This window comes from Lygodium microphyllum, chromosome 1, assembly GCF_053477565.2.
Source record: "Lygodium microphyllum isolate KBCC chromosome 1, Lygodium_microphyllum_v1.1.10, whole genome shotgun sequence".
NCBI lineage: Eukaryota > Viridiplantae > Streptophyta > Polypodiopsida > Schizaeales > Lygodiaceae > Lygodium > Lygodium microphyllum.
In genome coordinates this window covers 141572531-141595807 of record NC_141135.1, presented here as the reverse complement: position 1 = coordinate 141595807, position 23277 = coordinate 141572531, and the positions used below count along the sequence as shown (strand labels likewise).

Below are 23277 nucleotides of genomic sequence, written 5' to 3'. Positions count from 1 at the left end.
GGCTTAGATCAATTTATTGGTCACTAATGTGAGTGGGTGACATTAGAGACTATGCATTAATCAATTAATTAATACCATTCTAAGGAGAAGTAATTGCTTATGAATATTTGCAAGACAAATTGTGATAGTCGTGTTTAATTATTGACTAATGGAATAATTTTTCTAGGTACTAGAATAATCTTAATAAGCTACACAATGTTAGAAATTTGGATTAAAAGGTTATCACTCTTGGGAAAACTTGCCTATACAAGAGGAAAAAACGTTTTTGGAGGCTATTGGAAGTTTATCCTGCCATTGTGAGAGAGGAGGAGATTGTTAGAGAGCGAGGAGATATTGCTAATGTGATTCACAACCATTGAGCACCAGTGCTACAATAGGAGACAACAGTTTGGTGGCCTCCAAGTGCACATGATGATAGCCCAAGGTCCTTTTTGTACAAGTGACAACATACAAGAGGGGACACTAGTCTTTCTATTGGTCCTAAGCTATAGGTAACATTTCCACAAATTTTTGAGTATAATAACAATAGTTTTTCAACCTTCTCACAATGAAACTCTCAAACTTCTCTATAGTATTCTCTCTCATCCTACAACCATCACTTAAGTTATCTCGGCAAAATCCAATCATTTGAGTCATCAAGGGTGAAGATATTTGAAAATCTCTTATGTAAACCCTAATTTATAGCAAAATTTAGGGTTTGAAACCCACCTCATTATGTGTTCTCATACTTGAGTGCCTAGGACTTGAATTTCAATAGTCCAAATTGAAGAATTTCAAAGAGATTCAAGAGGCCATCTATAGTATTCTCTCAATGGAACTCTCAAATTTCTCTCTCTATAGTATTCTCTCTTATCCTACAGCCATCACTTAGTTATCTCAACAAAATCCAATCGTTTGAGTCATCATCAGGGATGGAGATATTTGAAAATCTCTTATGTAAATCCTAATCTATAGCAAAAAGTAGGGTTTGAAAACCACCTCTGATGCGTTCTTATACTTAAGTGCTTAGGACTTGAATTCTAATAGTTGAAATCGAAGAATTTCAAAGAGATTCAAGAGACCAACTAGCCCATATTAGATTTGGGGTTTAATTTGTGTTTCAAGGAGTAGGGTAAATGTCAAACCAAGGGAAATTTTGGTTTGAAGGTTTATTGGTTAGTTTTGACAGCAAGAGGCACTTGGATTAGTGGAGGCAATCAAAGAATCTCGATCATACTCCATCCATTTGCAATAAAAGCTAAAGAAATATTGCAAGGTCCACCAATTTCTAGGACAACAAGCTCTCTGTTGGCCAAGATTAAAGTGGTAAAGTGTGCATTTTCAATTTATATGAATTTTATGCTTGCTATAATTGTTAATTAATTAAGTCACTAATACCCTCTCGAAGGAGGAAGGCTCATTTCCATATATCTCATGAAGTGTCATTTCATCCGTATATTATCCAAATATGGCAATGCAATGGTCTAGTAATGATTGCCTCCAACTTCATGTAATCAACACACGTTCCCAAATTCTTGTTCTTCTTGGATATGATGACAATGGGAGAAATCCATTTCGACCTATCCATTATAACAATGAACTTGACTTGGAGTAACTTTGTCTAGCTCATAGGCATGATGTTGTCAACTTCAAGGCCAAGCTAGAAGTTACTCAAGCTATACTAGCCTACAATTTTAGTTACTACTACAATTCCCATTGAATTTTTAAAAATTTTCAAAAGACTAGTATATTTTTGATACCTTCCATGCAAACTAGAACCGCATCCAACTTTAGGGAAATTCCATGCTTTTGAATTCTAAATGGATGGCAATGAGCTACTCTCAAAACCAAAGTGGTGCTTATCTTGATAGGTTTTGTTGCCCCTTCCCCCAAGTGAGATGTTAGCACTTCATCCTCCCGGAACCAAGCAACTTTTTGCATCTTAAACTCCCGTTTCTAGCATAGAACTTATCCCACACGGAAATTGCCAAAAATTCTCAAATCATTCACTTCATTGTCCAAATGGGGTTGAAACTCTCTACCAACTTTTGCAGAATCCACCACAATTGGGTCCTCTTCTCAATCTTCCTCAAATACTACTAAATGATAAAAAAGACATCTATCTAAGAAAATAGGAACCAAATTAGCATTCACTGGCAAAAAAGCTTCTTCTTTCTCCAAGCCTTCCACCATGTTGATGGTTTTCGCAATGTCAAGTCTCAACGTCAAAGGTGGAGGGTCGCGGTGTAACCTTTGTTAGAGAAAACCTTATCTTGTAATGTCTCCAATAAATCATCAAGCCACATCCTAGTTGTTTTTACTCTTACTTAGTGGAGCCAAGGCCTTCCCAATAGTGGGTGGTAATCTTCACCTAGAATTTCCATATTTAGCATAATAAATGATACCAAGAATAGGATATTGGCCACCTTGATCACCAAAGTCCATAGTATCCCTAAGGGATGTACTACCATTCTAACCAAGAAAACAAATGGCTTCCACTCCTCAATTTGAATTCCTTACAAGTAGCCAATGTAATGATATTCACACTTGAATCACCATCCAAGAGCACACTATTGATAACTAGTTTCCTACAAAATGATTACGATGGTCAAATTGGACAATGCACCTATTGGAACAAGAGTTGTACTAAGCTTTATACACCATGTCCACCATAGTTGCTATTGTTGACATTCAAGCATAAGAGGTGCAAGGAGTGTAGGTTGGAGGATTTGTAAAAAGTAACATTGAAATATTGAAACCAAATTCAATAATTGGCCAAGTGGTATACTGATTGAGTATGTTGATACGATACATCCACCATTCGGACATCTGCCATATCTATTTGCAAGATTAAGAACCTCCACCACAGATCAAAGTGCCTCAATCGAATTCTATTGATTTGCTAAAATATCCCCTAGAATAGATAATAGCACGGGCCAAGAATCATAGGTGATAAGCTACAAACAATGTGGCCACCTAGTATCAAATGTCCTCTTGTTTGGGCCAATTCAAACTTGTCTAGTTCTTTTCCAACTATTGAGCCATTCGTTTGCCAAAGTGAGTCACCAAATTCATCATGGGTTTTAAAACCTCCACAATCTTGACCACATTGAAAAAAGGTAATGGTGTCTTCCCTTTATTGTTACATGCTTGCTATTGCTTCTGAGCATCATACACCTAGGCTCCAAGACACTTGTGCTTCCAATGCCCTTCTCACATGCAAAAGAAGTAGGTCTTGCTATTTGGATGATGTGATCCCGGCTTGCCTCTACCTCGATCACGACTTCCATACCTCATCCCAAACAAGGCTGGGTCTTGCTATGTATATGAAATAGTCTATGCCATCACGACTAAAGGTCCTAGATTTTTCCAGTTGGCAAGTGGAGTCATCCCTATTCCTCACCAACCCCCAAACCTAGGAATATGGTTGTATGCATGGTACTAGCACACATCTATATTGTTGGTAGAAGCCTGATATATCTCAACCACCATTAGTTTAAAACATATCATCCATCAATGTCTAGGATTTGCACATTTAGAGCAACAAATGGTTATAGTAGGTGATTTATGAGCACCCTTTGAGGATTTCTATTCCCTTCGCTTCTTACTAGACTTTTAGGCTTTTTTATCTCCTTTAACTCCAAGTCCTCATTGCTACTGTGAGTCTCAATGTCACAATCCAAATCCAAACAACTAGGGTCTAACCTTTTACTCTTTTCAACCTTCTTTGTGGATTTCCTTAACTTCTTTCCATTTACCCCCTTAAGGAACCACTGTTAAGAAGAGTGCTAGGGTTTGCACTGAGGACACACAGAGTGTACAACCATGACGGAAACACAAAGACACGAACACAGACACAAAGGCCAAAACTCAAAACTCAAACACAAACAGAAAGAGGGAGAGAGAGAACACAACTCTAAAGTGAATGAATGCTATAAATGAATGTAAAAGTGTACAATGTGCTCAAGGGCAGAGCAATGTCGGAATGTGATGTCCACCGAAGACGGATCCCAAGTCTGTGACCACCAATCGGAGTGTAGGAGTCCTGAATAGTGAATGGCAGCAAGTTGGTCACCAAAACGCAGCAATCTAGAGGCTGGAAACTGGTAAACGCAGTAGTGTACCACCGATCGAGGGCTGAAAACTGTGCACAATCTACTGTAAACAGCAAGCTGAAATAGCGTCTAAGAGTGTCAAGGCTTGCAACGCTGAAAACACAAGCTGACTGACCCTGGAGATGATGGACAACAGGCTGAATAGCAGTCTAGGAGAGTCTGGAGCACTCGCCAACAACTGAGAGCTATCACCTACAGTAATGGACAGGCTGAAGATGATGTGGCTGCAGTCGATGATGGCTGGACAGCAAATGGAGATGGGCTGCACGCTAGAAATTGGGCACCAACAACCATAGAGGGTGTGTGGGCTAGTGTAACCTACAAACAAGGATGGTCGCTCGTTGAATGGGGGTAGCCTGTCTATTTATAGATGTAAAAGGGTGCCCCAAAAATTAGGGTTTCCACTAAACTTTCTCGAACCGCTCCCGGTTTTAGGGTTTCCACTAAACTCTCTCGAACCGCTCTCCGTTTTAGGATTTTACTCTAAAAGAGCATTTTTAGTGTATTTTGGAGCTATTTAAGAGGCTAATCAACGAGTAATGCATATTTTAGCTCAACATCCCCTCTCAGGCCCAAAACTGAGCCGCCGAAAGGTTAGGCCTATCATTGTGATGTTAATGTACCCCAAGGCGTCCCACCCCAAAGTAGCCAGGGCATTGGACAAAGGATGCACGTCAACTGCCCAGTGGCCTATCAAGACTACAAAGGCGATGGATATCTTACCAAGGGAATCCAAGTAGTCACCCCAAAGATGACAGGGCATCGGACAAAGAGTACACGTCAGCTGCCTAGTGGCCTACCAAGCCCTACAAAGGCTGATGGAACTACATGGAACTTTTGTGTGTTGTTTTTTCTTTAAAAATAAGTGTGGTAAATTTTATGGGATGCGATCGATTGAGGAAAAGTGACCCAGAAGACGAGAGTAGGGAGGGTACACCCAACACATCACAAAACAGTACAAGCTAACCCATCCACTCAAGGTAACTATGACGAGGAAAAGTAAGTGATCAGGTATCCATGTGATGAAGAAGGATGGTGGTGTGGTAACAACAACCGCCGGTAAAAACAGCTTAGGATCTGCTCAAGTGGTGCTCTGCACAATGAGATGCAAAGTATGCTACATGCTGAAGAATGCTCATGCAACAGATGCCACTTGGACAGTGTCCCTCATGGAAAAATTGTTCACTTGTCCAAGCGTCCTAGTACAAAGATGATGAAATCATGCAATGCAAAGGGTAAGGTACAACAGGGGGGAGAAGCCGATGTTGAAGACAATGTGTTGAAGCCTGTAGAATACCAAGAAGGGTAGGAACCCCCTCTCAATCTGGATGTAGATGCCGAAGAAGGAAAAGGAGCCTGATGTCGGTCTTCGTGTGGTGCAGAGAACCATATGGAATGAAGAGGAGGAGGAAGCATCCCAGCTGAAAGAGCTAGGTAGAAGTCACCGCCATGATAGCATCAAGAGAGATGCTGCATGATCCATCTCGTGAGGGGAAGCCTCCATGTTGGTAGAAGAGCAAAACTCCAAGGATGATGAAACCATGAAGGAACGACGCACATTCCAAGTCTGCAATCACACCTGCATGTTAGCCCTACACTGAAAACAAAACTTGCAAGGGAGATCAAAGTCTGCAATCACAGAGGTCAGTAGTGAGATGCTCCAAAAAACAAAACTAAACTAAAATGAAAAGCTAATTGAAGGAACAAGTGCAAAGATGCAAATGTGTATGTGTGTGAGTAAATGCAGCGGAAGACTTAAAATGTAGAGACAAAAATCCTATGGGCCCAACTCTAAGAGTGCGAAAAATGAATGCTAGACTGGTCTAGGGTATCCGAAAGGACCTAGATACATGCTAGTCTAAGAAGGTGGCCACCATCACGTACGTCTAGTAGCAGGGCTCTGCCAACGAGGTGGGGAGGAAGGTGAGATAGATGCATGAAGTGCAACGGGATCGAAACCTGCAGACCAATCAACCAATCCTTCAGGAGTAAAGAAGAATGGCCGCTGAGGCTGTCCGAGTGCCACATGTCCAGCAGTCGTTGTGGGGGCTGGAGGAGCAGATGGGGCAGCGGCGGAAGGCGTAGCCCGAGTGGACTATGAAGTCGCAGTGGCCTGCTGAGGCTTTTTAGGTGGAAGACCTTGGGCCTTGGAGCGACACTCCTCGTCCACATGGCCTGCTCTCTGGCAGTGTGTACAAAACCAGTTTTTTATAAGGAGTTCCTACCAGATAGGTCTTGATTCTTTGGTTCCATCGCAGAAAGAGGAGTCACCCTTTGATTGGCTTGCCTTCGCATCCTATCAAGTTCTTGCCACTGGTGGTTTTCCCTCCCGAAGAAGAAGCAACCAACCCCCTCTGCTCTAAATAAGGCTGTGATGAGGATTTCTTATGGACTTAATCATACAGCCTTGCGTAACGCAAGGACTGGCACTCTAACTTGTAGAAGGTTGGCAATCGAGGTTGGGAGATGATGTGTTGAATGAAATTGAAGTATTTTGCATGCAACTTATTCAAGAAGAATGTACCATGATTGTCATCTAACTTTGGAGAGCCAGTAGTGGCGAACTTGGCAAGTAACCGCCTATAGTCAACCAGCTTGACTTTCAGATCATCCCCTTTCTTAAAGAGAACTCTTGAAGCTCAAAGTCGAGATTGATGCGCCGAGTACGATCACGAGCCGCATAGCGGTCGAGAAGGTGACTCCAACGCTCTGACGCGAGCGAGAAGTGCTGCATCTGAGAGTAAAACTCAGGAAGCAATCCCTACATCAGTTCAACATTGGTTGTAGCATTGTGAACTCTCCATTGATAGACGTAGTCAGGGTGAGCTAATCGAGGGTCCAGCATAGGCTCTAGACCAATGACGAGGTCCGAAAGACCTTGAGACTCAAGCACTTGTTGCATGAAATTCGACCAAGTAGTGAAATTTGACCCGTTAAAACGTGTCTTATCCATGAAGGCATTATTGGCTGTTGCAACAGGAGTGGTAGTGCTCGGAGATGGATAGTGTGAAAAAGTGTAGTGGGGGTAGGATGGGGGAGTGGAGTACAGTTGGAAATGGGCCCCAGAGTGCCCACCAAGCATGCGGGTAGTGTGCAAGGTAGATCCATAGGTAGAGATGGGCTGACAAGGCATGGGCATGGTAGCCACATGAGGAACCCAGGAGGTGGGATGGGAACGCGGGCAGCAGAAGATGGGAATTCATGCGTAGGTGTAACCCAAGGAGAGTGTGAAGATGCACCATAAGCTGAGGATGGAAACCCTTGCGTATGAGTGGTCATGGGAGATGTGAAGCTAGGGATAGTGAGGGGGATGCCCATCACAGTCGACCCTGTTAGATATGATCAATGCCCCACCCTCATTAGGTGCTACCAATGATCCATGGTGCTCAAAGTTGTAAGGCCCCCATTATGAGGAGAAGCCAAATGTGAGCCCAGACATTGGTTGAGTCCTGACTTGTATATCAGATGAGGTCTATGTGACCGGATGGCAAAAAGGTAACTGTTGTGGGTCTAATCTTTGGGTTAGACAGAGTGGTTAAGCTGGTAGCAACTCGAGGCGCATTGCATCGAGTTGCAGTGTAAGGGAGTTAAAAGGGGCCCCTATTGTGGGGTCCAGGGGCCGCGGAAGCGGCCCCTGGCTGGGGGTCCCAGGGGAGCCAGCGGCCCCCCTGGCGGGGGTCCGGAGGCAGCGCCCCCGGCTCGATGGTAAAGGGAATATTCCTTGGAATATTCCCTGGCCGACTAGTGGAGGCTCATATGGTAGGTCGGTCAGCAGGCCGACCTAATGACCTTCGCGGGCTATAAAAGCTAAACCCCTTCGTAGCCATCTCTCACTCATCTTTCACCCAGTCAGAGTTGTTGTTCCAGCTAGCCTTAAGCTCTTCACCTATCTTCTGTCTAGATCGCCATCTAAGCTTCACACAGTGGAAGCGCACGAGTGGACAGAGCCATCTTTGTATCAGTTGTTTGGAGTTAAAGAATTTACTGATTCTCCTCTTATCTGTTGTGTACTCTCTATCTCTTTCTCAGATTCTGTTCGCTGCGCCGTGTAATATTTTACATGGTATCAGAGCCCAGGGGGCTCTAGAGATCGGAGAGCGTGCAAGAGGCAAAGGCTTCAACAGCAAAGAGAAACGATGTCGACTCCGGGAAGCAGTTCTGGCGCATCAAGAAGCGGTGCAGGAGGTGGTGCTGCTGTACCGGCTATTCAAACACTGAGGATTCGTCCATCAACCTTCAGCGAAGGCAAGTTAGATGGTACAAACTACACCTTGTGGAAGTTCAAAATTACAACTATCCTTGATTCTTATGAGCTTCTGGAGACTGTGCTGGGGACTGACGCAGAACCACAGCCTACCCCCGACCCATCAAATCCTAGTGTGATGATTCCTCCGAATGCAGATCTTCTACGAGCTTGGAAACGAAGGAATGCAGATGCATTGTGTGCCTTAGTTACAAGCTGTTCTGACAGTGTTTTGACTCTGATTCAGCATACAACCAAAGCGTTAGAGGCTTGGAATGTACTAAGGAGTCAGTATGAAACACGAAACCAAACAAGGATTCAAAACTTGGAGAATCAACTAGCAGCGGAGAAGTTTGCTGAAGGAGAGACGGTTGAAGCACTCATTACTCGGATTAAGAATCTGCGCGACCAGATGGCTGGCGCTGGGATACAAAAGACTAGTGAAGAGCTAGCTCGGAGGTGTCTTCGGATTTGTCCACAAAAGTTTGATGGACTAGTAACTGCCCTTAATACTCAGGTGAGACCTCAAGCTTTGACTTTTGAGGAGTTTTGTGCATTATTAATAGAGGAGGAGTTGAGGCTGAAAGCCCGAGAAGGAAGCAACAATGGAGATGCTGCATTCTCTGCCAATGCAAAAGGCAAAGGTGTTTCCTCCACCAAAAATGATGGTGACAAAAAGAAGAAGGGCGGCAAGAAGAAGTTTCAAGGAGAGTGCTTCTACTGTAAGAAGAAAGGACATGCAATTGCAGATTGTCGTGTCAAGAAGGTAGATGAAAAGAATGGTACCCTTAAAAGTAAAGGGAAAGAGACAGCCAATACGGCTGAAGCAGAGTTGGAATTATTCATGGCGACCATTGAGAAAGTGTGCTCCTCGGTGCAAGAAGAATCTACCACTGACTCATGGGTGTTGGATAGTGGGGCCTCCCATCACATGACCAACAAGAAAGGTCTATACAGTTCTATGCAGCCTCTACAAGAATCCATCACTGTGACGGTTGGAAATGATGCTAAATGCCCTGCTGCGGGCACAGGTACTATTTCTTTTGTTGCTGCAAATGGTGAAGTCAAAAAGCTTTCAAATGTGTTGTATATTCCCGAAATCAGGAGAAATCTTTTATCAGTTGCTGCCATAACTGATCTTGGTCATGAAGTGAGGTTCAAGAAGACAGGTGCATAAATTATTGATAGTGCTGGCACAATTGTTGGCAAAGGAGAAAGAAGGAACAACCTGTATGAGCTAAGTGCTCTTACAGCCACCGCTGGAGTAGGCACAAGTAAGCTTTGGCATGAAAGGTTTGGACACATCGGATTTGCAGTATTAAAGGAGATGCAAAAGCAAGGTATGGTTGCTCACCTACCTACAATAACTGAATTGAAGGAACCATGTGAAGCTTGTATGATGGGCAAGCAACAGAGAAAGGCATTTCCACAAGAAAGCAAGAATAGAGCACAGACTCCTCTAGAGTTGGTGCATGCTGACTTGTGAGGTAAGATGCCTACACAGGCCTTGGGGGGATCTTCTTATTTTATGTTGATTGTCGACGACTACAGTAGGAAGATGTGGGTGTACTTCCTTCGTGATAAGGCTCAAGCTTTTGGTAAGTTTAAAGAATGGCTAATACTTGTTGAGAATGAAACAAGGAAAAGTGTGAAGAAATTTAGAACATATGGTGGTGGTGAGTTCAACTCAAAGAAGTTTGAAGGCTTTTGCAAGAGCAAAGGGATCAAGCGTCAATTGACGACGCCTCACACACCTCAGCAGAACGGTGTTGTGGAACGCAAGAATCGCACCATTGGGGAGATGGCAAGATGCATGCTAAAGGGCAAGGGATTGCCTAACCATTTTTGGGCTGAAGCTGTTAATACTGCAGTCTACATTCTAAATCGGAGCTATACAAAGGCTCTCAAGGGAAAAACACCTCATGAGGCTTACACTGGTAAGAAACCATCTGTCTCACATTTCAGAATTTTTGGATGTGAATGTTATACACATGTTCCAGATGAGAAGAGAAACAAGTTACAACCAAAAAGTAGAAAATGTATCTTCTTGGGTTATAGTGATGAGCAGAAGGCTTACAAATTATATGACCAAGAGGCAAAGAAGATCATCGCGAGCCGTGATGTGGTGTTCAAGGAGGAGAAGGCAAGTTCTTCCACTTTATCATCAAGCGAAGAAGTAGTCTCCACTATGAACTTATCCCGAGAGCTCTCCCTATCCTTAAGGAGGAGGAAGCATCATCTTCAGATGATGAGGAAAAAGTTCACCAACCTGACATCACCCCACCGGAAAAGCCATTGCCGCGCTGGGTGAAGCAGCTCTATGACCACAATAATCCTATGCCTGCATCTGTTGAGGAGAAGGCAGACGGACCAAGGAGGTCTCAGAGAATAGAGGAGCAAAGGAGGGCTTCTGCTCACATAGTCAATATGGCCTTGATGGCTGAGATTATGAGAGAAGTAAAGGAGCCAAATGACTTAGAAGAAGCACTTGCAGATCCATCATGGAAGGCTGCTATGCAGGCGGAGTATGACAGCATAATGAAGAATGACACTTGGGAGCTAGTGGATCGACCATCAAAGCGGAAGGTTATTGGCACCAAGTGGATCTGGAAGGTAAAGTACAAGGCTGATGGTACCTTAGAAAAGTACAAAGCTAGACTGGTTGCCCAAGGATTTTCACAAGTTGAAGGGTTTGATTTTCAAGAGTCATTTGCCCCAACTGCCAGAATGACCACTATTCGCACAGTACTTGCAGTGGCTGCCCATGAGAAGTGGCCAGTATACCAAATGGATGTTAAGTCAGCGTTCTTAAATGGTGACCTCAAGGAGGAGGTGTACGTGGCTCAGCCACCAGGGTTTGAGGCCCCCCATTCTGAGAACAAAGTGTGTAAACTGAAGAAGGCATTGTATGGGCTGAAACAAGCCCCCAGAGCATGGTACCAGCGGATAGATAGGTTCTTTTTAAACCTAAACTTCAAAAGATGTGCCTCAAATGCTAACTTGTATGTTTACAGGGATGGTAAAAAGTCTGTAGTGATTGTCCTATATGTGGACGACCTTCTTATTACAGGTGACTATGAAGATATGATCAACCAAACTCGAAAGGCTTTGAGTTTTGAGTTTGAAATGAGAGACTTGGGCTTGCTGCACTATTGTTTGGGGATTGAAGTCTGGCAAGAGCCAGGAAAGATCTTCATCTCTCAGAAGAAGTATGCATGGGAGATCTTGAAGGCATTTGGCATGACCGAGTGCAAGGAGATAGCTACACCTATGGAGGTGAATGCAAAGTTATCCGTCGAGGATACATCAGCACTAGCAGACATTGGGAGGTATAGGAGGTTGGTCGACAGTCTGATCTACTTGTGTAACACCAGACCAGATATCAGTTTTGCTGTTGGTGTTTTGAGCAGGTACTCAAACAAACCTCATGAGAGTCATTGGAAGGCTGGGATGCGGGTGCTCAGATACTTGAAGAAAACTCTTGACTATGGTATCACATACAGTTTCGGAACTTCTTTTGTGGGGAACTGTGACTCAGATTGGGTAGGAGACATTGATTCCAGGAAGTCAGTTTCTGGTTATTGTTTCTCTTTGGGTTCAGGAATTTTCTCTTGGATTAGTAAGAAGCAACCAACAGTGGCATTGTCTTCTACCGAAGCAGAGTACAAGGCAGCTTGTTTTGCTGCATGTGAGGCCGTATGGTTGAGAAGGATTCTATGGCATATGGGAGTGCAGGATGAAGAACCAACTGTGATGAGATGTGACAATCAGAGTTGCATCGCCATTGTCAAAAATCCAGTGTTTCATGCACGCACCAAACATATAGAGATCCAGTATCACTATGTGCGTGATTTGATAGAGGATGGGATAGTGGAATTGGTTTACTGTCCAATAGAGGAGAATGGAGCAGATATCTTCACCAAAGCACTTACGAAGGATTTGCTTCAAGTTCATCTTCAGAGACTCCGCATTGGGCCGAGGAGATAGTTCACCTATGGGTGGACATTGAGGGGGGGGGTTAGATATGATCAATGCCCCACCCTCATTAGGTGCTACCAATGATCCATGATGCTCAAAGTTGTAAGGCCCCCATTATGAGGAGAAGCCAAATGTGAGCCCAGACATTGGTTGAGTCCTGACTTGTATATCAGATGAGGTCTATGTGACCGAATGGTAAAAAGGTGACTGTTGTCGGTCTAATCTTTGGGTTAGACAGAGTGGTTAAGCTGGTAGCAACTCGAGGCGCATTGCATCGAGTTGCGGTGTAAGGGAGTTAAAAGGGGCCCCTATTGTGGGGTCCAGGGGCCACGGAAGTGGCCCCTGGCTGGGGGTCCCAGGGGGGCCAGCGGCCCCCCTGGCGGGGGTCCGGGGGCAGCACCCCAGGCCCGATGGTAAAGGGAATATTCCCTGGAATATTCCCTGGCCGACTAGTGGAGGCTCATATGGTAGGTCGGTCAGCAGGCCAACCTAATGACCTTTGCGGGCTATAAAAGCTAAACCCCTTCGTAGCCATCTCTCACTCATCTTTCACCCAGTCAGAGTTGTTGTTCCAGCTAGCCTTAAGCTCTTCACCTATCTTCTGTCTAGATCGCCATCTAAGCTTCACACAGTGGAAGTGCATGGGTGGACAGAGCCATCTTTGTATCAGTTGTTTGGAGTTAAAGAATTTACTGATTCTCCTCTTATCTGTTGTGTACTCTCTATCTCCTTCTCAGATTCTGTTCGCTGCGCCGTGTAATATTTTACAGACCCGAGCGTGATGGGTGTGCTCATTTGCTGAAAGGTGAGAGGCATTGTGTTAAAGGGTAGCATTCCCCCTAACGAAGTACCATGGTGCAAAGAGGTAGAGAATGGAGTGGAGAAGGAAAAGGTGCTAGGAGCGGAGATGGTAGATCCAACCCCTAGGATGTGTGATGTAGATGTAGAGTATAATCCAAGATTTTGGAAATATGATGAGAGATTATCAAGGTGTGATATAGAAGAGGGTGGGATGGGAGGGAAGTGAGAAGTGTATAATATGCTCAAATGAAACAGAAGCTATAGATGTACATGAATTTCGTCTGCTTCATGAGCCCCCTCTATTGAAGAAGCCATCTAGATCCTGTACTTCTTTTTGAGCCCCCTCTATTGAAGAAGCCATTTGGATTCTGTACCTCAAAAGAAGAAACATGTAAGGGTTTTCATTCATGCAACACAAAAGAATTGTACAAACCTGGCATTGGACCTGGCGGAGATGATGAAGATGGATCGCCAAACGTTCTGAATGTTGTATGTTCTCCATGATCGGAGAGGTGGCCAACCTCACCAACCGTCCAAATGTGGTAGCAAAACTGGGAGGAGGGGTGTAAACATCACCGTACTTGTTGCGCGATAGTACTCCTCAAAGTCCTCCTCTGTCATGTTAGTGAAATCTAGTGAAGGTGGAGTATCATCCTCCTCACAGAGTCCATAATGTCGTCTCAGGACCTCCAATGATGGAGAAGCCTAATAAGACATCATAGGAACTGAAGAAGAAGGTGTCTGGGACATTATGATTCGGTTACGAGTCGTATTGTGTGCCTTGCACACAGACTAGCTCTCAACAATATCCATAGGATACTCTTTACAAGAGCACCGGCTTTGATACCATGTTAAGAAGAGTGCTAGGGTTTACACTGAGGACACACAGAGTATATGACCATGACAAAAACACAAAGACACAGACACAGAGGGAAAAACTCAAACCCTAAACGCAAAACTTAGAACTCAAACACAAAAACTCAAACACAAACAGAAGAAGGGAGAGAGAGAACACAACTCTGAACTGAATGAATGCTGTAAATGAATGTAAGAGTGTACAATGTGCTCAAGGGCAGAGCAATGTCGGAGTGTGACGTCCACCGAAGACAAATCCCAAGTATGTGACCACCAGTCAGACTATAGGAGTGCTGAATAGTGAATGGCAGTAGGCTGGTTACCAAAACGCTGCTGTCTAGAGACTAAAAACTGGTAAACGCAAGTGTACCACCGATCGGGGTGTCTAAGAGTGTCACGCCTGCAATGCTGAAAACGCAGACTGACTGACATTGGAGATGATGGACAACAGGCTGAATAACAATCTAGGATAGTCTAAAGCAGTAGCTGGGAGATGTCGCCTACCGCAGTAGCTGGGAGATGTCGCCTACAGTAATGGATGGGCTGAAGATGATGTGGCTGCAGTTGATGATGGCTGGACATCAGATGGAGGCGGGCTACAGACTGAAAACTGGACGCCAACAGCAGTAGAGGGTGTGTGGGCTGGTGTAACCTGCAAACAAGGATGATCGCTGAATGGGGGCAGCTTGTCTATTTATAGATGTGAAAGGGCGCCCCAAAAATTAGTGTTTTCACTAAACTTTCTTAAACTACTCCCTGTTTTAGGGTTTACACTGAACTCTCTCGAACCACTCCCCGTTTTAGGGTTTTACGCTAAAAGAGTATTTTTAGTGTGTTTTGGGGCTGTTTAAGAGGCTAATCAACAAAAGTAATGCATATTTTAACTCAACCACCACCGCTCCTCATGATTTCTCTATTTTCAAAGCCCATCATAGCCATGGCCTACTATAGCTCTTTGGCTAAAACCCCACGCAAAGAATGAATCGAGCACTTTCCAAGTAGGTTTGGTAGTTTGCTTAATCTGTTGCAACAAATTGCAGCATTGTGCACTCTTAAGTTTCTATAATTTGGTCCCCTTGTTTGGTTCCCCACAAACTTTCCAACATTTATGCATCCATTTGTCTTGAAGAAATATTTCCTTGGAAATATTTATTAGCCTCTGCATATGTTGCCCACACCACATATACTCAATCGGCCAAGCCTCACCCACATTTTGTATTCATTCATTAAAAGGCAACCCTCCTACAGACTCGCATTCAGCTTTGGACCCAAATGATGAAGCTTGTAAATGGTCAAATTTGAACATTCGAATCAAGCAATGGCAATCTCTGTCATGCCTATTGAGGCATAAGATCACATGGAGATCCACACCATCTTGGTTACCTCAAGGCATACCGATGGCTTAAGCGTACAACTCTTCTTGACTCTGGCAATGCTATGTCCTCGCATGCTCTAAGCCAAAAAAGCAATTAGCGATAGTAGAGAGAGGACATAATGGCAATATGTGCTGTAGCTCAGGTACTTTGTACATTTTTGTCCAACATAGTAGCAAATAGGCCAACTGTGGATGCAAATCATGTTCAAAAAGCTTACGAGTTTCCTCAACCAATGCCTTTTATATATTGTCTCTGTACTAAAAAAGCCTTGAGTCTAGACAGACCCTTTAGTGCGGAGGAGATTCATGATGTTGTGTTCCAAATGAAAAAGGAAGTCATTGAGAAGTGATGGGGTTGCCCTTGAGTCTTTCCAAAGTTTTTGGGATTCATGCAAAGTCGATCTATGTACCTTGCTAAACGGAATAGGGATGGGGGCACTCTCTAACAGTATGAATAAGGGAATCATCAAGCATATTCCAAAGAATCCACACAGACAAACATGTAAGGATTGGAGATTGATCACTCATCTTAATGCATCTTACAAGGTATTGGCGAAGGCTCTTGCACTCAAACTCAAAACATGTTTTGGCTAAGAGTATTCATAGTATGCATTTTGGTTTTGTCTTCAATAGAATTACTCACGAGGCTATGTTAAACTTGGTGCTGTCTCTTGGCTATGCATTGGCTCTAAACAAGAATTTTGTCACAAGAATTTTATACTCTTTTTAACTCTAGAAAAAGATGGGTTTTGAAGGAGGTTTCTACAGATTGGTCAAAACATTGTTTGATAATGCATCCTCCCAATTATGCATTAATGAGTATTTAAAGGGCTCCATCAACTTGTGTAGATCAGTCTGTCAAGCTGTCCATTGGCCCCACTTGTGTTCATCGTCATCTCAGTTCCCCTTTTGAGAACCTTGGACTCAGAAGTAGCTAAGAGGAATATCAAAAGTTTACCCTTACCAGATGGCTCATGCTTTACTGGTCAGATGTTTGCTTCTAATAATGCAAACATAATTGAAGACAATGTGATATGATGTATTTGCAAAAGTCTCAAGCTCCAAAGTGAGGAAGGAAGAGACCGAAGTTCTCAAGTTGTTCTATCCAGATGACCCTGGTCCTCAATATTGGGTTTGGAAAAGTAATCAAGTATCTAGGATGCCAAGTAGGCCTGGGGTATTATCATGAAAGATCGGTTTGCATGGTTAGAGCAAAAGACATCTTCAAAGCTAGAATATTAGGCAAAGATGCATTGTCTTTTGCTGATAAAGTGGTTATTCTGAAGCATGTACTTCAATCATAATAAGCATTTGTTTCTATGGTTCTCCCTTTCACTAGATCGGTTTGGGATAAGATGGAGAAAAAGCTCAAACTTTCTATGGGACAACAATGCAAAATATGCATATGGCACTGTCTCTTGAGCTCGAGTGCAATCATGCAAATGCCTCAGCAGTTTGGGGATTAGCTCTCTCTTAGATAGAGCCACTAAATTCAACCTAAGATGGTTGCAGAAGTTACCCTCTTCAGGACAATCTTGAGTGGTGATCCTTCACACTTGGATTTCCAAGGCCCCTACCAAGAAGAGGATATGGCTCAGGTTGGGCTAGTTTTACAGGATGCTCTTCACTGATGAAAAGATCTGAATTAAAGAATCTGCAGTAGCTCAACTTATAGTCACTACTTGGTATCGGAATCTCCCCCATGTTGAATGGGCTCCACTGGTAAGAGAAGATGTCCCCCTAGGTTTGTCTATCAGTTTACTCCCATGGCTACAGCTAACGAACGCCCCTTTTTTTGGCAAAGTCCTAAAAAAGTTTTCCCTATCTTCAACAAAAGTATTATAAAATGGAATGACCTTTGGGATCAGCAACTGGCTCCCAATGAATGAAGTCTCCTTCCCTGATAGTCAAATTTAGCTGGAATCAATTCTCTATTCAAGGCATCCAGGTTGCTAGGCTCAAGTCCTTGCCAAAGTTGCAAACAATGGATTGGGTCATTAAAGCTCGTTAAGTATGGGTTAAATATCACCTTACATTGTCAATTCAGACGCTAAGGATCCACACAAAAAGTAAAAAATTTCATGCAATTCGATCTCTTTCTGTCAAGAGTTGCTTTGGGAAAGTTTCCTACAAAGGATGTCACAAGTAGATGGAAGCAAGTAAACAGCGTTTGTCCCCTTTGCAGAAGAAAAGAAAATATTTTCCATCTTTTTTGGGCTTGTCCTCAGGTTAGAAGAATATGGAAAAAGATCCAAGAGTGGCTTACTCGAGCCCACCTTCATGATCACATTTCTTGGAAGATGGCTTTATTGGGTTAGAAAGGGAGCATGTCCCCCATTTTGTTTGAAGTCTGGCAAGTGAAAGGGGCCTTATCCTAAAGAAAATCTAGGATGGTAGGAATAACTTGGTTTACAAAGGGAAACCTTGGCTGATGTCTGATCCTGTAGATCATTTTGTTAGATTCTGTTTTGAAGTGTTAGGCCTATCGAAAACTAAGTCTAAGAACTTAGAATGCAATACAGTTTGCTCTAATTTGAACAGCTCTATCAAAGCTTGATAACTTTTTGCAAGGCTGTAAAAGAAGTTACACATTAAAAAGGAGATCTTGCTTCAGTAAGAATTTACACCTCGCACAACTCTCTCTACTATAAACATTAATCCACTCTAGGAACGATGAGAGTCACACCTGAAGAGGTCACTTTGCACCCATCAATGAAGAGCCACACTCTGCACTATAATAATAGACATCTTCACAACTTACAATTTACAACACTAACTTTAAAAGAACCAAATCATTCAGCTAGAAGGCGGCCACAGAAAGCTCCAATACCTATAACTCACATCAGAGAGACTGCTCACCTCAAAATACTTGATATTTGCAAAATACTTGATATTTGCAGATAGCCTTCTGGAAACATGCTTGATATTGCAGAATACTTCGCAACTCAAGATCCACCAATAGCTAAGATTAAGGAAACCACTGAGAACTACGCCTTGCACAGAAAAATTATGGATTATCATTACTGTTCTGATATAAAGACAAATTACATGAGTGACTCAATACTGGCAACTCAACATCAACACGATAGGGAAGATTTAAGAAAAAGCATGGTTTGGCTCAGACCAAATTTGTTCAACTTTATGATGAGAACTATGATGTGTACAGAAGCTTCATGAACATGCATTACTTTTCTGCTATAAAGAAATACAATTGATGGGAAAATATAAAGAGTAACATTAGCGATTCAATTAACTTTCACACTCCTACCAAAATCATTGGATATGCTCACTACATTATACACTAAAGTTTGTGGGGATCAGGTCCGACAGACATTATTTGAATCATACAAGTAGACACTAGGGAAAGTTGTGCAAGTTCATCCATAGCACACCTTATAAGGTCACAGCACTCAGGCCTGCATCTCGTTCTGCATGCAGGTCCTAGCAGCTCAACAGACCCCAAGGCCTATACCTGAAAGGGCAGAGCACTACTACTGTTGTGAGTGATTTCTGCATGCATTCTGCCCATCAAGAGAAGAAATGTCTGCCAACATAATACAGTGGAGACCAAAATGCAAACTTCCAAGCCATCCACCTGGCCTGCTTGAAATCATTATTCTAGATTATTATCTACTAATCCTTCACAAATTGTACACACTACTTGCAATTTGAAGTAGCTTTAAGCAGAACTGAAGTAACCAAGCCCTCCAGTTGAATAAATTAAACTCTGAGCTTACAATTACATTGAACTGTCCTTCGTCATACAATGAAGGGCAGATACAACAACACAGTAACACAGATCAATCATTGGTTACCAGATCTAGCCATTCTTGACATACTTGCCACAGTTCGACAATTATTGCCATACTTACCACAGTACAACATTGGCTACCAAGATCTAACCACTATTTGCCCCAGTTGCCAAAGCATTGCTACAGACCCAGAGACTCCTAGCGCTTGGCAAAGAAAAATAGCACAACCACAGATAGAGACACGACTATCTTGAACCCAGAGCTACTCCAGAAACCAGATGCTTGCTTTGAGGTACCATCACTATTTGCCAACCGAACATGGAGATCCTTAAGTTCTTTCTCGCGTTTTTCAGCCAACTGCAAAAATCCAAAAATATCTTACACCAAGCACATCCATCTGATCCCAGAAATTGGGAAGGTTTTGCACATGAAACTGCTTATCTAGAAAGAAAAGAACCCTAAACTTTAAAGGATATAGACCCACCCTTTGAAGTTTTCTAGTTTGAGCTCGGGCCTCTTGAAGCCAAAATTCCAGCTTAATGATTCTTTTCTTCAGGTCCTGATCTGCAGCTCGGTGCTTCTCCACCTGCTATGACATTGGAATCATCAATAACCACACCATTTTTAACAAACTGTATTATTTGGTCAGTTAGAATACATATAGGCCTCATTTCACAAAATAAACAACCACTATTCATTTAACCTGTGCTTCAAGTTGTTGATTTTTCAGCTTCAGCTGTGCCGATATTGATCGCAACTCCTCTTTCAACAAAGCTAACTCCTCATCTTTAGCACTCAAGTGTTTTCCCAATAGCTCAGCATTCCTTGAAGAAGCTTCATCTAAGGATCTCCTTAACTCAGAATCTTTTTGGGACGAAACCTTTGCAATTGCCATCTTCATTTCCACTTTCAAACTCTCCACCTCACCTTGTAACTGCTTTTGTGAAGCTTCTTTTTGCCTGATCTCATCCTGAAGTTCAATAATATGCTGGCCAAGCTTGGAGGTATGAGCATCACGATCTTGTAGTGCCTGGTTCTTCTTCTCAATTTCTTTCAATAAAGATTCACATTGAAGTTGTGCTGTAACAGCAGAGGCAGAACTTGCATCCGCACCTTCCTGTACCGAACCCAGCTTTGTGCGCAAATCCACAAGCTCTCTAAGATACTGCACTTCACAGCATGAACAATTTTTTCATTTAAAGAAAGAGTTATTAATCTTCAAGAAGACTTTGTTATTGTCACAACTAGATAGATAGAAAATGAAACAAAAATGGTGGGCTTTGAGTGAAAACCATGTCAAACAAATAAATATTGAGTGCCTGTCCCCTCAAACACTCACTTCCAGTATTAATAAAGCTTTTTTTAAGGCCACCTTAGAAAGCCAGGACACGAAGTGTATGGAAAAGCCACATCTCATGTCTTCACATACAAGTACAGTAAGACGTATAAAGCAAATGACCAAAAATATCAATGGTGACATAAAGATATCAATGGTAACAGCTAAACATGTAAAGTAACTCTGACAGGAGGCACAATCATTATATCCAACTTTAGATACAAATGAACACATTCAATTTTCTACTACACAAGAAACTAGAAACCCCTCCGCGAGCTCTCCCTCCACCTGCTTCTTGGGTCTTAACGAGCATGGTTTTTGGGACTTCGAAGGAGTAGCAGCACAGTTTTGTAATACTAAACATGAATCAAGCAAGCAAGAACACTTGCACTAGAAAGGCAGGAGAATTTTTGGATCATAAAGGGGTATCATCAAGTCCTTTGCCACAAGATGAAGTTTGAGTCAAATGATATCCATCTACTCTCCATACATCAATAGAAACATGAATATCTGATTGCCATATACTCGAGGAAACCACAGTTTGGCTTTGGAACACGCAAGCTACTCGCAAAGTAGATGAGGAAATGGTAACACCACATCTAGCTATCATGCGAAAATATGCACTGAATTATAAGTTGCCTTACAATAGCAATTGCAGGATAAGAAAACAAAAAATGTGTGCCTCTGTTTGCCATAGAACAGAAACCATCTTACCAAAAGTAAAATCTGAAGCCCAGCCTTGTGAATGAGGGTCTACCTGCTCCGCAACGGATGCAGTAGATATTGCATGAGAGCTTCTCTCCCCCAAACTTTTTCGCAGTGTCTCTATCTCCTTTTGAAGGGACCTGACTTTTGCTTCAGCAATCTGAGACAAATCAACTCAGAATAAAAATGAGAAAATTTTGAAGTTCCACCAATGCTGACTAAACTGCCGGCCTGCACATGGTATACCTGTCTTCGAGATGTTTCCTGATCTAAGGTTGATTCCTGTGTTGCCATGCGACCGCGCACATCTCGGAGTTCAGATGCCATTGAGCCAACTTCACTAGCGATTCGTCTAAGGTTCTGCTTCTTCTCATGTAAATCCTTGAGAAGAGCATTGGATTCAATGGCGGAACCCTGCTCTAAAAGCGACATCCTGCAGCATCCAGCGTTCACAATAGGCATTTTGGTGGCAGATACAAAAACCTTTCACGCAAACTTTTGTAGGAATTTTTTAATCAAATTACATTCATTGCCATTTATAACTATACATTTTGGAAGTTCAAGGCATTCAACCTTCTTTTTTAAATTTTGAAGTTACAACTAATTTTCCATCAAACCTCGATTTTTCATGAACTTTGGACATCCTGTAACGTGTATGTACAGCTGCAACGAGTGTCGTTAATTACAGAGTCCTGTCTGGGGTTTTGAGCAGGTCTTTTGATAGAGAACTCCTGTTTGCAGAATTGGAGATGACGATATCTGTACAATTGAAACAGAAGGGTTCTGTAGAGACAGTCTGTGTAAAGATGCAGTCCCAAGTTATTTGAAGAGGGCAAAAGGATTACTGTGCAATCAGCAAAAGGTCCAGTATTGACCCGGTCTGAGAGTTCGAGGTCTAGTACCTGTACACCCCCAGGACAGAATTAACAGATGTACCGGTCTGTCCAGCCTGCACAACATCATGCAGGTATTATTTATCGAAGGAAAGAGCAAAAAAATATTAGGATAAACCGACAGTAGAATGCATGCTAATGAATTTGGCAAACGTAGCAGTGAGACCTATGTAACTCACCACAAAACAAATCAGAAAATTCACAATACTGATTAAGATGTGGACTGCCTCACTTGCTGAAGATAGAATTATGCTATTAGAGAAAGAATTTGATGGGTGCTGCAGGGAAGGAATCCGTTAATTGCAGCGATAGGAATGGACACTGCTAAAGGGACTGATTGCAGTTGATTACAACAGAAAAAGGGCCTACAGTTGGATGTGACCAAACTGTCGGTGGGCTGTGGTTATGGCGAGCCAAAGCGAATCACAAGTGGGGCGAGGCTTGACAGGAGCAGGTCGGGCCCCTGAGAGGAAGGGGAGTGCGCGCGCGGAGAGAGAGAGAGAGAGAGAGAGAGAGGCGCTAGCAGAGAAAAAGAATCAGGGGAAGAGGGACTGCCAAGCGGTGATGCCTAGCCGCTTCTTTGCAGCAGCAGAAGGAGAAGGAGAAGGAGAAGAGGGCACCACCCCAATAACAGAAACAGCAAGAGGCACCAAACCAGCCGCAGCAGCAGCAATAGTTACAAGAAAGGCATGCTGTTGATGAGGAGAAGGATGGTGGTGGCGATGACACTGACGAGAAGGGCCTGGAGCAGAGAAAGCCATTGGCTGGCTCCTTCTCTCCTGCTCCTCCTCCTCCTCCTGCAACGAACAAACCAAACCGAGCCAAGCCAAAAGAGAAGGAACTGAGCGAACGGAGACGACTCATATAGACGCCCCCCTCCCTAACCCATCCTTATTACTATTAGTATCATTATTATTATCAATCATCATCATCGTTATGATTACAATAATAGGAAACTGTTTCCACCATGGAAATGGCTCGCAACCAGTTCGGACACTGATCGGGAACCCATAGAGACCAATCTGGCACGTGCGAGCTGATTAACCAGGAATGAGTACTGATTTTCTAAACAAAATGAGGTCTGCTAGCCAATAGAAATTCTCACACAAGTGAACTTGGGAGCGAACCCTCTTGGGCATGCTTTCACCGATGGTTGGAAAGGGTTTCCGGTGGCAGACCCCAAGCCATGAGAACTAGCAAATTCAGCAAGGAGTTCACAACCTGGGTGCAAACTCAAGCATGGTG

General features: G+C 43.1%; 1 protein-coding gene across 4 annotated transcripts; it reads right to left on the bottom strand.

The window, feature by feature from the left end:
- Window positions 1–19024: 19024 nt before the first annotated feature.
- LOC148041749 (nuclear envelope-associated protein 2-like) lies at window positions 19025–22871 on the bottom strand. Of its 4 annotated transcripts, none has more exons than XM_087682049.1 (8): window positions 22212–22871; window positions 21985–22088; window positions 21757–21898; window positions 21386–21572; window positions 21149–21299; window positions 19802–20268; window positions 19583–19684; window positions 19025–19455 (listed from the first exon to the last, which is right to left on the bottom strand). In XM_087682049.1, exons 3-8 carry the CDS (start codon window positions 21780–21782, stop codon window positions 19297–19299), a joined length of 1092 nt encoding a protein of 363 aa, XP_087538175.1. In that variant the 5' UTR covers window positions 21783–21898; window positions 21985–22088; window positions 22212–22871; the 3' UTR covers window positions 19025–19296. The 4 variants fall into 4 exon arrangements, with proteins under 4 accessions (XP_087538175.1, XP_087538184.1, XP_087538166.1 ...); XM_087682058.1 differs by having other exon boundaries at window positions 21757–21935; window positions 22042–22088; XM_087682040.1 differs by having other exon boundaries at window positions 22042–22088.
- Between the last annotated feature and the right edge of the window lie 406 nt (window positions 22872–23277).

Bases quoted from the DNA above. Each gene is read 5' to 3' on its own strand.
- LOC148041749 (XM_087682049.1), bottom strand. From the start codon at position 21,782: ATGTCCAAAGTTCATGAAAAATCGAG. The intron at 21,300-21,385 runs GTATACCATGTG...GATTTGTCTCAG, and splicing joins AGGAAACATCTCGAAGACAG to ATTGCTGAAGCAAAAGTCAG. The intron at 20,269-21,148 runs GTAAGATGGTTT...CATGCTGTGAAG, and splicing joins GGCTTCAGATTTTACTTTTG to TGCAGTATCTTAGAGAGCTT.